We start from the raw sequence: 11,828 nt of genomic DNA, 5'->3' as shown, positions 1-11,828 counted from the left end.
AAACTCCATGCACCTCACACTGATGATGTCACCTAGTTGGGTAATGCGACGTTTGTAAGCAAACAACCAAGCCCAGAGAGCATCAAGAACTCCACAGTTCAACCCTGAGCTACAAATATTATCTTCCATTGAAATTTCATTTCTTCATTGAAAAGTCCAAATGAACTTGGACGCTATGAGCTGTGTTTGGAATTTCCATGTTATTATCCTGGATTGGAAAAGGCATCATAGCCACCATTTCCACTTACTTTTAGGCTCCAGAGGTGGAATTGTGCCTTGCCTCCAGAATTCCTTCTACCAATGCCCCTGGGAATGCTTTCAGAAACACCTTTTATTATCAGGTAAGCTATCCTGAGTGGGGGGGGGGAAATGTAACAGGTACCAGTCTAGTTCACACATTGCACTGTATTATTGGTTTGGGGGATAGTTTGCTTTCAGCACAAGCCCTGTTGTGGCTGAAAAACTAGGATGAAGGATCTTTAGCTGGGTTTCCCCAACCATTTGTAGCTTATTCCATACATCAGGAGTAAGTACACGATAGTTTAATTACAAAGGGTTAACCCACTCAATGAAGCTAAAACTCAAATACTTTGGCCACCTAATGAGAAGGAAGGACTCACTGGAGAAGAGCCTAGTGCTGGGAAAGGCTGAGGGCAATAGAAGAAGGGGACGACAGAGAATGAGGTGGCTGGATGGAGTCATTGAAGCAGGAGGCGTGAGCCTAAAGGGACTCCAGAAGATGGTAGAGGACAGGAAGGCCTGGAGGAACGTTGTCCATAGGGTTGCGATGGGTCAGACACGACTTCACAACTAACAACAAAAAACCCACTCAAAGAGTGGAAGACCAGTTCAGGAAAAATCTGTGCATCTGTCCAATGGTGTGTCAGCCCATGGATCCAATTGTGTTTGTGGTTTGGTCTTCAGAGGCAATGCCCAGGCTCTTTGTGATGAGTTATTACCTGTTGCAATCTCATTCCCATCCTCCATCCAGGCCCAAAAAAACCTGGAGATGAAAGTTAGGTCATTATAGCATGGCCAAAAACACAATATTGGAAAGAGTGAACCAAGGAGAGTGCTTAAAAAGGAAGAAGTGATGGAGAACTTCCTAAGGATTAGAAACTTGAAAGTCGTGGATGTCAAAGCCTTAAGACTCTTACTGGTCTCCATCTGCTTCCTTTTTTTGCCGTCGTCTTTAAAGGGGTTTTGCTCTGCTTTTTCTTCAGATCCCTGGCAATCGACTCTTTGTCTTAAGAGAGTCTCTGGCCTGTGCCGGGACCTTTGTCCTACTTCTTGTCCACTGCCTGGCCCACATAACCGCCGAAGACTTCAGCCAAGATTCCAAGCCAGCTTTTCGAAGGCTGTTTTACCAGGTAAAGAATAACAGCCAACTTAAACTCTGGAGGCTGCTTTGCCGTGGATCTCTTTGGCGTTTCTCAACTTTGGCAAGCTTAAGGCAGGTGGACTTCAGCTCCCAGAATTTCAGCTGAACATACCACAGTATTTATCCCTTCCTTCCTATAAGCAGAGTGCTTGATACTTAAAGATTAAATATTTGTTTGAATATGGTTAAAAAGAACAGGGAAAAAATGTGGACATAAACGTTTCTTAGCTTAAGAGGGACATGTTTTTCAAGTCGTATATTATTTCCTCCTTCTTTTTTTTCCTTCTCTCTCTCTCTTTTTAAGATATGAGAAATGTAAAATTGTTGGGATGGCTTGTAGGAGGTAAAAGACTGAAATACTTAAGGGTAATTAACTCTAAGAAAATCTTAACAGGTAAAAATGTTTTTAAACATTGTGGGGAAAATAAATTTAAACAAGAACTTTAAAAACAGGATCTATGATAAGGTGAATAAGATGATTAATTAGAAAAGAAGCTTTACATCGACTCTCTCCAGGTAAGATACCCTGGAATTTTCTGAAAGGTCCCAATTTCCTTTGCCTCTCAGGCCCTTAAAGCCTGCCTGGGGGAAATGTTCTCACTGAGGCTCCAGGTGTCCACATTTTCAGAAGAAAGTAAGTTTGCCGCCGCTGTGATCAAGCAGGCTTTGCAGAAGAGCGAGGAGGCATCTGCTGAGCTTCCCTCAGAGCTTCTGTATGGCAAGGCAAAGGGCTGCACAGACTCCCCAAAGGTAAGTGCTTCAGTACTCTCTGCTTCCTGTAAAGATGTCCTAGTTGGAGAGGTTTGTCCCCACAATTATCCCCTGTGTGAGTGCATGTTCATGTACGAGCGTGTTTGTGTGCACAAGTCTTAGAACTAATTTGGTAGAAAGTGAACAACTCAAGCTAAACAAGTGTTCCACAGATCAACCAGAACTGTTCTAGCTACCATTCTCCATCATGCTCTCCCACTCAGGTTTTCTAAGCCCATGTGGATCCTCCAGAACTTCTTACACTTCATCTCTCCTGCTTTAGGATGTCAGCAGAGCAACGGAGAAAGAACAGCTACCAGTTGACCAAATGGAGCTCCTGTCCCTCTAAGACCGATGGCTGAGCCAGGAAATGGCCTGAGTGAATTTTGGAATCTCACAAGCATGATGAACACATGTTAGGGGTGTGTGACCTTTGAAAGGAAGCATTATAACCAGAGTCTCAGGTCTCTCTGGAAGATTAAAACTTGCAGCTTTGCAGGGTGTGTGGGGGGGTGTTTTTGTAAAAGCCATTGGAGATTCCTGCTGGGATGTGGTTATGTGTTACCTTTGCTCTTGTATTATCTAATTTAATCAAACTAGTCAAGGAGAGAACCAACCTGGAACTAAGGAGAAATTTCCTGACAGTTGGAACAATTAACCAATGGAACAACTTGCCTCCAGAAGTTGTGGGTGCTCCGACAATGGAGGTCTTTAAGAAAAGATTAGACAGATATTTGTCCAGAATGGTACAGGGTCTCCTGCTTGAGTAGAGGGTTGGACTAGAAGACCTCCAAGGTTCCTTCCAATTCTGTTATGCAGTGTGACAAATGATTCGGTCTATATATTTCTTTCAAGTGATGTAACAATAAACTCATTTAGAAGCAGGCAGATAATCAGAAGGGCACTCCTTAAGAAGACCATATCTCAGAGATAGTATGGCTAGCATGCTGATCTTGCAGAAAGGGATAAATAATGTCACATAGATGCACTTATCAAAAACATTTCAGCATTGTTCTGGGGTTTCCACCGAGTCTGCCATTTTCTTTGCCTTGTTTTGCAAGGTCAAAGATACGCAATCTTGGTTCTGTTTTGGTTCATGGCTGTTCAGCAAAGGGCCAGAGCTTTGCTGGGAATTGTGTGCATGCTAATAAAATGATATTGTATCTTCAAAGGGTCCGGGTTGCTTCAGGTGACCACGTCACCATTCAGCTTGAAAAGAAAATCTATATATTCCAGATAAACTAGTGGATGAATCACCAAATGATTCAATCACAGTTGTCTGGATTTGCAAGAAACAGTTGGCCAGAGACCACAGCAATGAGGTTCACCCAAAGCTCTAAGCTCGAACTAAACCAACCACTTTGCAGTTTACTCAAGGAAGGGAGGGAGGGAGGGAGGGAGGGAGGGAGGGAGGGAGGAAGGAAGGAAGGAAGGAAGGAAGGAAGGAAGGAAGGAAGGAAGGAAGGAAGGAAGGAAGGAAGGAAGGAAGGAAGGAAAAAGGGAGGGATGTTAATTTGCAATAGGAAACTAAAATGCAATGAAAACTCTATAATATTCATTGCCCTCAGTAGAGGACAAGGCCGTGAAAAATCACTCCACAAACCAATTCAGCAGTAACTGGAGAACATAATCCACCCAAAAAGTGTTTGTATCATTGTAGCAATGCAGCCCTTTGGAGTTTATAGCAATGGATGGTTCTGTCCCTTAAATAATAGCCTAGTTTTGCAAAGCCCAGACAGGCTAGTTTACCAAAATCCACTCAAAGTATCTTGGCGATGGCTCTCCCAGGCACCCAGCAGAGGTTTTGGCAGACTTTGTCACTAAATGCTGCAAATAGCAAACACGTGTTGCTCATTCCCTCTGAGCCCCATTTTGGAAGACTTGTGTCTTTAACTTTAGCTCAAGGATAGGATGCCTTTAAAACCTTTGCATGCTCATGGCTGAAAAACAATCCTTACGAACTTGATGACTTGCCATCCCTTGATGGATCCAGCATGGTATAAAGTACAGCCAGGAATCAGAAAATAGTTGGAAATGGATCGATTATGTGGGTTGCCTCCTTCATCTCTTCTCTTGCCAGGTTAACAAAGCTTATTTTGGCAGCTGGCTCCAACCACAGCCTTGGGGAACCGAGGGAGATCACTTGTTCTTGATGCTTAGAGAGCTCTAAGCTGCTTTCATGCCCTCACAGACTGCTAGGGAGAGCAGTGGCTTTTCATCATTTTGTTTCCAAACAAAACTGGGACTGGATCATGACTGAATGTCCGTGTGGGACTAGGCAACTTTTAAAGGAGCTTAGGGTTGAACTGCGGAGACCATGGTTCTCTGAGTGTGTTTTCTTGCAAACATTTAACGACCCAACTAGGTGACTTCATCAGTGCTGGAAGGAAGTGAGATTTGCTCTCATCTTGTGTACTAGTGGCTGGCTCTGTCAGCGTTGGTGGGAGTGGTTTTAAAGGACTTTCCACTTTGCACTGGACAAATTGTCCCCTATCCAGGATAGCATAATATGTATTAAGACTGAATAGGAAGGGGGCATCAACACCCTTCCCCAAGAAAAAATGTTCCGTCTGCAATGGAGAAGCACTCAAAATTGATTCAGGGATGACCACATGGACCCAGCCTTTTTTTTAAACGTGCTGGGTGTAGAACAAAGGAGGCTTCAATCACAGGACTATGGCTATCATCTTGTTTTCCTTCATCCATGAACATGCCTGATGAATTCGTGGACATACCAAGAAAATTTTCTTTGAAAATGGTATGGAAGAGATTTTTCCTTTCGTTCTTTCCAGGATTTTTCCCTCCCCTCAAATTCCTAATCTAATCCAGAGTGTTAGTCTTTCCCCTATAATTTCCCATCCGAGTCCCATCCCATCCTGTTTAGGTTTCGTAAGATCAGTAGAGTGTCAAGGTCTACTTAGGTGAGTTTTCTATCTGAAAATTTACCTTGGAAACACAAAGAAAGAGACCTTCCCACAAGGAGATAACTAACTTAGAAGGTTGCCCAGATAGAACATCTAGGTTTTCACAATGCAGACCTGAAATGAACCAACTTTCTGTGAAAAAATCAAGGGAATTTCCCTACAGCCCTGCCTGGTCATGAGGTTTTAGGAAACAAGGTTTATTGAGCTGGCTCACTTTGCCTGGAGACCCCCTCAATATCTACATCCCTCTCCCACCTTCTTCACAGAGTAACTGGTTCCTTAAAAAGCAACCAAGAAAACATTCCATTTTATTAATAAGAGAAATTCCTTTTCACATTTTTCCACAAGCGCAGTCTCGCAGTTCATTTTTCATTCGTCGCCATTTTAAAAACAGTATTAAAAATGTCTAAAAAGAGACCGCCCCTTGCAAGCATGCATTTAAAAAAAAAAGCTTACAAAGCAAATAATCTTTTAAAACTCTGCACACACGAGAGAGAGAATGAGAGAGAGAGAGAGAGAGAGAGTTGGGGACAAGGATTGTCCTAAAGTGTTCCAAAATTTTTGGGGTTCTCTCCTGGGGAAGCCACCAGCTGCCCTCCGAGGTTTTGGCTGTCGGCTTGTTCAGTCTGTGGCCTGAGTGCAAATCAGAGCTTTACCGACTGGAGCTGACCCAGTGGTACCTGTCCACTCGGGGACAACTGAAGGACAGCGAGGGGCGGCAGGCTTTGTACCCCTTGTAGTGGAGATAGTAAGCAGTGGCAGGATTCGGCTGGAGGCCATCCGGAACAAAGCATCTTCTGCGAGAATATTGGGTCCAGAGGGGGAACGGCTCACTGCACTGAAAGCAGATGGAGATCATGGGGGTGGGTGGGGTGTGGGTGTGAAGGTTCAGGAGGGGACAGTACTGGAAAGTCCCTGGCTTACAACCACAATGAAGCCCAACATTTCTGTTGCTAAGTAAGACCGGTATTGAGTGAGTTTTGCCCCACTTTGCAACCTTTCTTGCCGCAGTTGTTAAGTGAAACCCTGCAGATGCTGAATTAGTGACAGGGTTGTTGAGTGGCTTCCCCATGGACTTCCCTTTTCAGAGAGTCACAAAAAGGGGACCACGTGACCCCGGGACGCTGCGACCGTCATAAATATCAACCAATTGCCCAGCAACACCATGGGGATGTTGCAATGGACATGAGCGTGAAAAACGGTCATCGGTCACTTTCTGGAGCTCCGCTGTAACTTCAGATGGTCACAGAATAAATAGTTGTAAGCCGAGGACTATCTGCAGAAGTCTTCTGCCAGCGCCCTGCTGCTCCCCTCGGCTCTTTTGTCTCCCCTTGTTCCGACGGAGCTGCTCTTGACGGAACTTTGGGCAGTTTCTGAGAACCTCCGTTCATTTTCCTCCCCACTTCTCTTTGTTTTATGGCGAAGCACTCAAGGCCCTCCCAGTCGTTACCGACTCCCCAGGCACATCACAGGGGGCATATTTTGGGGAACAAAAGGCCAGTGCCGCTTCCCAGCCCAGGTGGACCCAGCCCTGCTTCAATAAATTAAGGGGCTCTTTCTCAAATGGACCCCTGTGAAGTGAGATGTTGTGGTTTTCTGGGGGAGGGAGGGAGGGAGGGAGGTGGGTGTATCTCAACCTTGGCAAGATTAAAATGGACTTCAACTCCCAACATTCCTCATTGGCTGGGAAATTCTGGGAGTTGAAGTCCACCCACCTTAAAGGGGCCAGGCTTGAAAAGTCCTGGCGTCAAAGCCACCCACAAAGCCCCTTCCTCTCACCTGATAGATGCTGTTGGGATTGCTAACCGTTGGGATGCTTTTGGGTTCCCTGCTGATGCCGTCCTCGTCAGAAGAAGTGCAGGAGTGATAATCAGAGGAGGAGGAGGAGGCCTTCTCCACCGCCTGCCGGATGCCCTGAGACACATCATGGTCGTTCTCTTGGCCTGTGAAGTGAGCCACGGTGAAGGCTGGATTTTTCTCGCCGTATCTAAAGGGAGGATTGGGTTAAGCAGGGCAGCAACCAGAGCCTCAAGCAAGGAATAGAGCAAGGTTTCCCAAACCTCTTCCTTTCTTGCCCCAAATCATTTATTACATTTTTAATTTACTATCTGTTCCTCCCTAGTTCTTTCCTCCCTTCCTCCCTTCCTTCTCTCTACCACCCTCTCTTGCCAATTCATTTTCCTTCCTTCCATCCCTCTCTCCCATCCCTCTGCCACCCATCTGATTCTGGGAAACACACAATAGAATGACAACACCTATTTTATACACACTATAACATAAAAACATTTCTACAGCACCAGGTTTAACGAATTGCAATTGCTTGGTTGTCTCAACACGCTACACCCAAATGAGCAGAATGTTTGGATCTGGGCAGAGTCAGCTGAAGGAGGACATTGCGTCTACTCTTGGGCTGTGCTCATTTATCAGGCTGATTGTTGGCTTAATTCGTCATATCACTGTAGTTTGTTCAGCAAGCCTGGGCTAACCCAACTATGGCTTGGCCTGGATGCCAGCCCAATCACAGGGGGCAGAGAAAGAGGTCCCTTCCAGCATGGTAGCCTCACCTGCAGCAGACATCAAAGGGGTCAACCCAGATGGTCATCTCTTTGGGCAAACCCAGGCTGTGAAAGTCCACGTTGCTCGCAGTGCATGCTTGCTCCAAGAGTGGATCTTTTGCCTGCAAGTGGTTTAGTCTGATGCACCTGAAAAGAGCTGGGTGGATTAAAATGCTCCCCCACCAGTGGGAACAGAAAGGTCATCAAGATATGCTCCTCTGCGTTAACCCCAGTTGAGAGGGGGAGGCCGGGCAAAGGTGCCCGAGAACCCATGCAAGGCATCTGGGATAACGGAGCCCTGAGCAAAGATCCAGACTGACCCAGTTCCCGTCCATTCAGACAGACAGACAGACAAGACAGCAGCAGCAGCAGGAAGGCAGCTCCATCCCCACCAAAGGCTAGGTTTTGCTCATCTGAACCCCCATGCGTACTTTTCAGGGCTTACAGGTTGTGTGAATGCAGCCTATGTTAGTTTATGAGTTGACATAGCAAGCCCAGAGAGGCTTATTCCAGGAACTCAGTTACATTCCTTAAGTTAAACCCAGTCAGGATTATACCAAGGCAGCAAAACCAGATAGAAACTCAGCTGCTCAGTTTGCCAACGCTCAAAGTCCCAACTCTGTGTGTGTGTGTGTGTGTGTGTGCGCGCGTGCACGTGCATGTGTGCTCATGTAGTCCCACAATCTCTGGCTTCGGTCGCAAAGCCGTCTTCTCATCAAGTCCAGGAAGCAGCTGTCCAGGTTGGGCTGACCAAGAAATCCAAGGTGCTTATGAAGAGGTCCTGGCCATAGGACCTTTTGGTTTATGCGATACAAATTTAGCCAGGGAAGCTGAAAAATGGGGTGGGGCAGATTAGGGGATCAGGAAGACCCCAAGCCATCTTCTAACTGGGGAAAGTGGGGTCGTGCTGCTTCTCCCTTCATTAGCTCCCGTATTTTGGGGAGGAAAAATACAGATTGTGATTGGCTGAGAATTTTGCTGGGGTGGGTGGGGAGATGTGAGATGGGGCTGCTTTAGGGAGGGGCAGGCCCCCCCCTTTTGCAGAACTAGACCAAGAGGGGCTCTCCTAGGGGCCTCTTACCGGAAGCCTTGTCCTTTTGTGGGATTGTCGAGATACCAGTGGTTTTTATACCTCTCGAAGAGAAGGGTGGTCAACGTGGATGCAAACATCTCCATTTGTTGCTTGCTCAGCTTGTTGTGTCTTTTGACCAGGCGGGTGATGAAGAAGACTGTGGCTGCTATTTCATCCTTCATGCCGTCCCTTCTGCAAGAGGACCGCCCCCCCACTGCAGGAACACAACTGGGGGGGGAATTGGAGCAGAGGACCCACAGTCAGCCCTGTTCCTGTAACCAGCAGGAGTTGTCATGTCTCACAACTACCTCAGCTTGGTTTGCCAAAGGCTTTGGATGTCACCTTTTTTGCATTCATATCACACGTCAAACTATAGTCTTCTAATAAAGGAGAATCGTTGTAGGTCAGAGTTGAAATGAGGGGTCCTTGGTGCTCTCTGAGCTGGGTTGTTTTCTTGCGAATGTCACATTACCCAACTAGGTAACATCATCAGTGCTAGTATTAATAATGTTACCTAGTTTGGGTAAGGAAACTTCTGCAAGAAAACAACCAAGCTCAGAGAGCACCAAGGACCCTTCAAACTATAGTTTGCTTATTCAGTTGGGAGAATAAGCCACAATCAATTAGACTCAGAGATCAAGCCATAAATGATGGCTGCGACCATTAAGGAGAAGATCTTAAACAATCTGAGCCAAGCGCAATTTGCTCACACTTAGTGTGAAATGTGCTGCTTCTTTGGTTAAAAGCACACAAACCAAGAATTGGAGTTATTTTTTAATGAGATATCCAGTCCTCCCTATCATTGGCATTACTTTGTGCTGCCACGTTCAGACTCTCCCAGCCAAGGAGAATGAGAACTTTAGTACCACCTCCATGTTTGGCTGGGACCATGTTTGGCTTTCTCAGCCTTGGCAAATTAAAGATGGGGGTGGACTTCCTCTCCCAGAAATCCCCATCCATCCATCTTCAGGTTGCCACTACATAACATACAAGACCACTCTCAAATACTCAGTATTGCAAGGCTACCTTCCGCAGATCTGGATCAGTTTTAACCGTTGTTGATGGTTAATTGACAACTGCTGGCTCTAAACCAGGAAGTTAATGTGGCTTAGTGGAAAGGAAGTAAAACATCCTTACTCTAATCCACATTAAAGCTGACACGTAAGAACCTAGTCACAGGGACAAAACAATATCACCCAGGAACACCCCTGAAATAATCTAGAATTACCTTCAGAAAAAGATCACAGCTGAGTTAATCAAATATGCACAGACTGGCTGGGATCCTGGCCGAGAAACAGATAAACCAGCTTGCTTGAGATTATTCAGCTACCGTTCACAGGTGTTTTTCCCTCTCAAACTCGGCAGCCTTCTCCTAGTTCTTAAACAAGCACTCCTTCTGCTAGCCTAACAGCTTTCTTGCTCACCTTTCGGGCTTATATAAGGAGAGGTGGAGCTTTTGCAGCTGTAACAGGTGTGTGCCATAGAGGTGAGTGAGCATCTAAATCAAGGCAGCCCCCAAATTAAATTTCTTTTTCCCTGCAGCCCTCGGGCTGGATCTAAAATCAGCAGGATTTCCATCACTGGAGGTTTTAAGAAAAGACTGGACAAATGTCTGTCTCAAATGGTCTAGGGCAAGGGTCCTCAACCTTGGCAAATTTAAGACTTGTGGACTTCAACTCCTAGAGTTTGTCAGCCAGCTTTGCTGACTGAGGAATTCTGGGAGTTGAAGTCTAGAAGTCTTAAAGTTGTCAAGGTTGCAGACCCTTGAGCTAGAGAACAAGAAGCGGTGTTCTTTGTTTAATTATTAATAGATTTACAGGTAGTCTTTGACTTACAGCCATTCAATAGCGACTGAAGTTACAACAGCACTGGAAAAAAATCACGTACAGCCAATCCTCTCACTTACAACAATTGCCAACCATCCCAGATCACAGGATGTCTGTTTGCAACCGTCCCAGCCAGCTTCTCATAAGCGAAGCTGGAGAGGAAAGCCGGATTTGCTTAACAACCATGTGATACATTTAATGGCAGGGATTTGCTTAATAATCACAACAAAAAAGGTGACCCGCTTTAACAACTGCCACACGTAGCAGTGGAAATTGTGGCCCCAGTTGGGATCATAAATTGAGGACTATCTGCAATGAGGCTGCCCAGTCCAGTGATGTGGCTTCTCTGGGCCTTGATTGTCCATGAAATGGTCAAGAGTTGGCACCAGAGCGGCTTCTCCTTGACCTCTTGAAATGGACCTTCTTTCTGCTCTCCAAGAAGACCTCAGCCCTTTCTTCACCCTGAGGGGGCATGTCATACTCTTTGAAAAATTATGAGGTCATTTAAAGAAGAAGGAAGGAAGGGAGGAAATAAATAAGGGATAAAGGAAGAAAGGGAAGGGGGAAAGGGGAAAGAAGGAAAGGAAAGGAAAGGAAAGGAAAGGAAAGGAAAGGAAAGGAAAGGAAAGGAAAGGAAAGGAAAGGAAAGGAAAGGAAAGGAAAGGAAAGGAAGCGCTTTGCTTTTTCCACATTTTGGATGGAGTACCAATCTCAGTCCAAGCATTCCTTAATAGATTAAATTCTGGGTCTCCCTCTTCTGCAGGCAAGTCCAGACAGGACTGTAAGCCAAGCCCTGCATCTGTTCTCTAGCAACAGCAGGCTTGGCTTGGAGCAAACATTGCCCTCCTGAACGCAGGAAGATGGTGGATGGGACTCTCTTTGGACTTTCCTGCACCAAGAGAAAGTCTAAGGTCCTACCCGGGACTCTCCTTTCTGAAACGTTCATCTTCAGCAGCACAGCATGCAGGTCTCCAGAGATGGAAAACAAGTGGGGTGGCCCAGAAGAAAGTTTTCTTGGGGTTGGGAAGGAAGATGGGAGAAGAGCAGAAGAGAAGATGGTCCTTTATGGAGGTAAAATGGGCAAGAGGATGAGAGGTCCCTGGGAGGAGCCTGGCATGGTTTGGCTGAAATCTTCAACCTGGTCCTGGTAGGATCCAGGAAGTATAATATGTAAGTAAATGGCTCTTATCATCTTCTGTGCAGTTAATAAATAGGCAACTTAATATTTTTTTTATTTGTACACTGCCCAATATCTCACTGTGAGGGAGATGGACAGTTCCTAAATTTGATAAATAAGCTTGTTCAGGGACAATTTTGGGT

The 11,828-nt window shown here is 45.7% G+C and overlaps 1 protein-coding gene across 1 annotated transcript; it reads right to left on the bottom strand.

Annotated features, from left to right (window-relative positions):
- Positions 1-5,707: 5,707 nt before the first annotated feature.
- Positions 5,708-8,864, bottom strand: BTG4 (BTG anti-proliferation factor 4; the record flags this gene model as incomplete). Its single annotated transcript, XM_081334206.1, has 4 exons — positions 5,708-5,893; positions 6,835-7,042; positions 7,620-7,757; positions 8,692-8,864. 4 exons carry the CDS (start codon positions 8,862-8,864, stop codon positions 5,708-5,710), a joined length of 705 nt encoding a protein of 234 aa, XP_081190332.1.
- Positions 8,865-11,828: the final 2,964 nt, after the last annotated feature.

This window comes from Vipera berus, assembly GCF_964194415.1.
Source record: "Vipera berus genome assembly, chromosome: 8".
In the NCBI taxonomy this organism is placed as follows: Eukaryota; Metazoa; Chordata; class Lepidosauria; order Squamata; family Viperidae; genus Vipera; species Vipera berus.
This window is presented reverse-complemented; position numbering and strand designations above follow the sequence as displayed.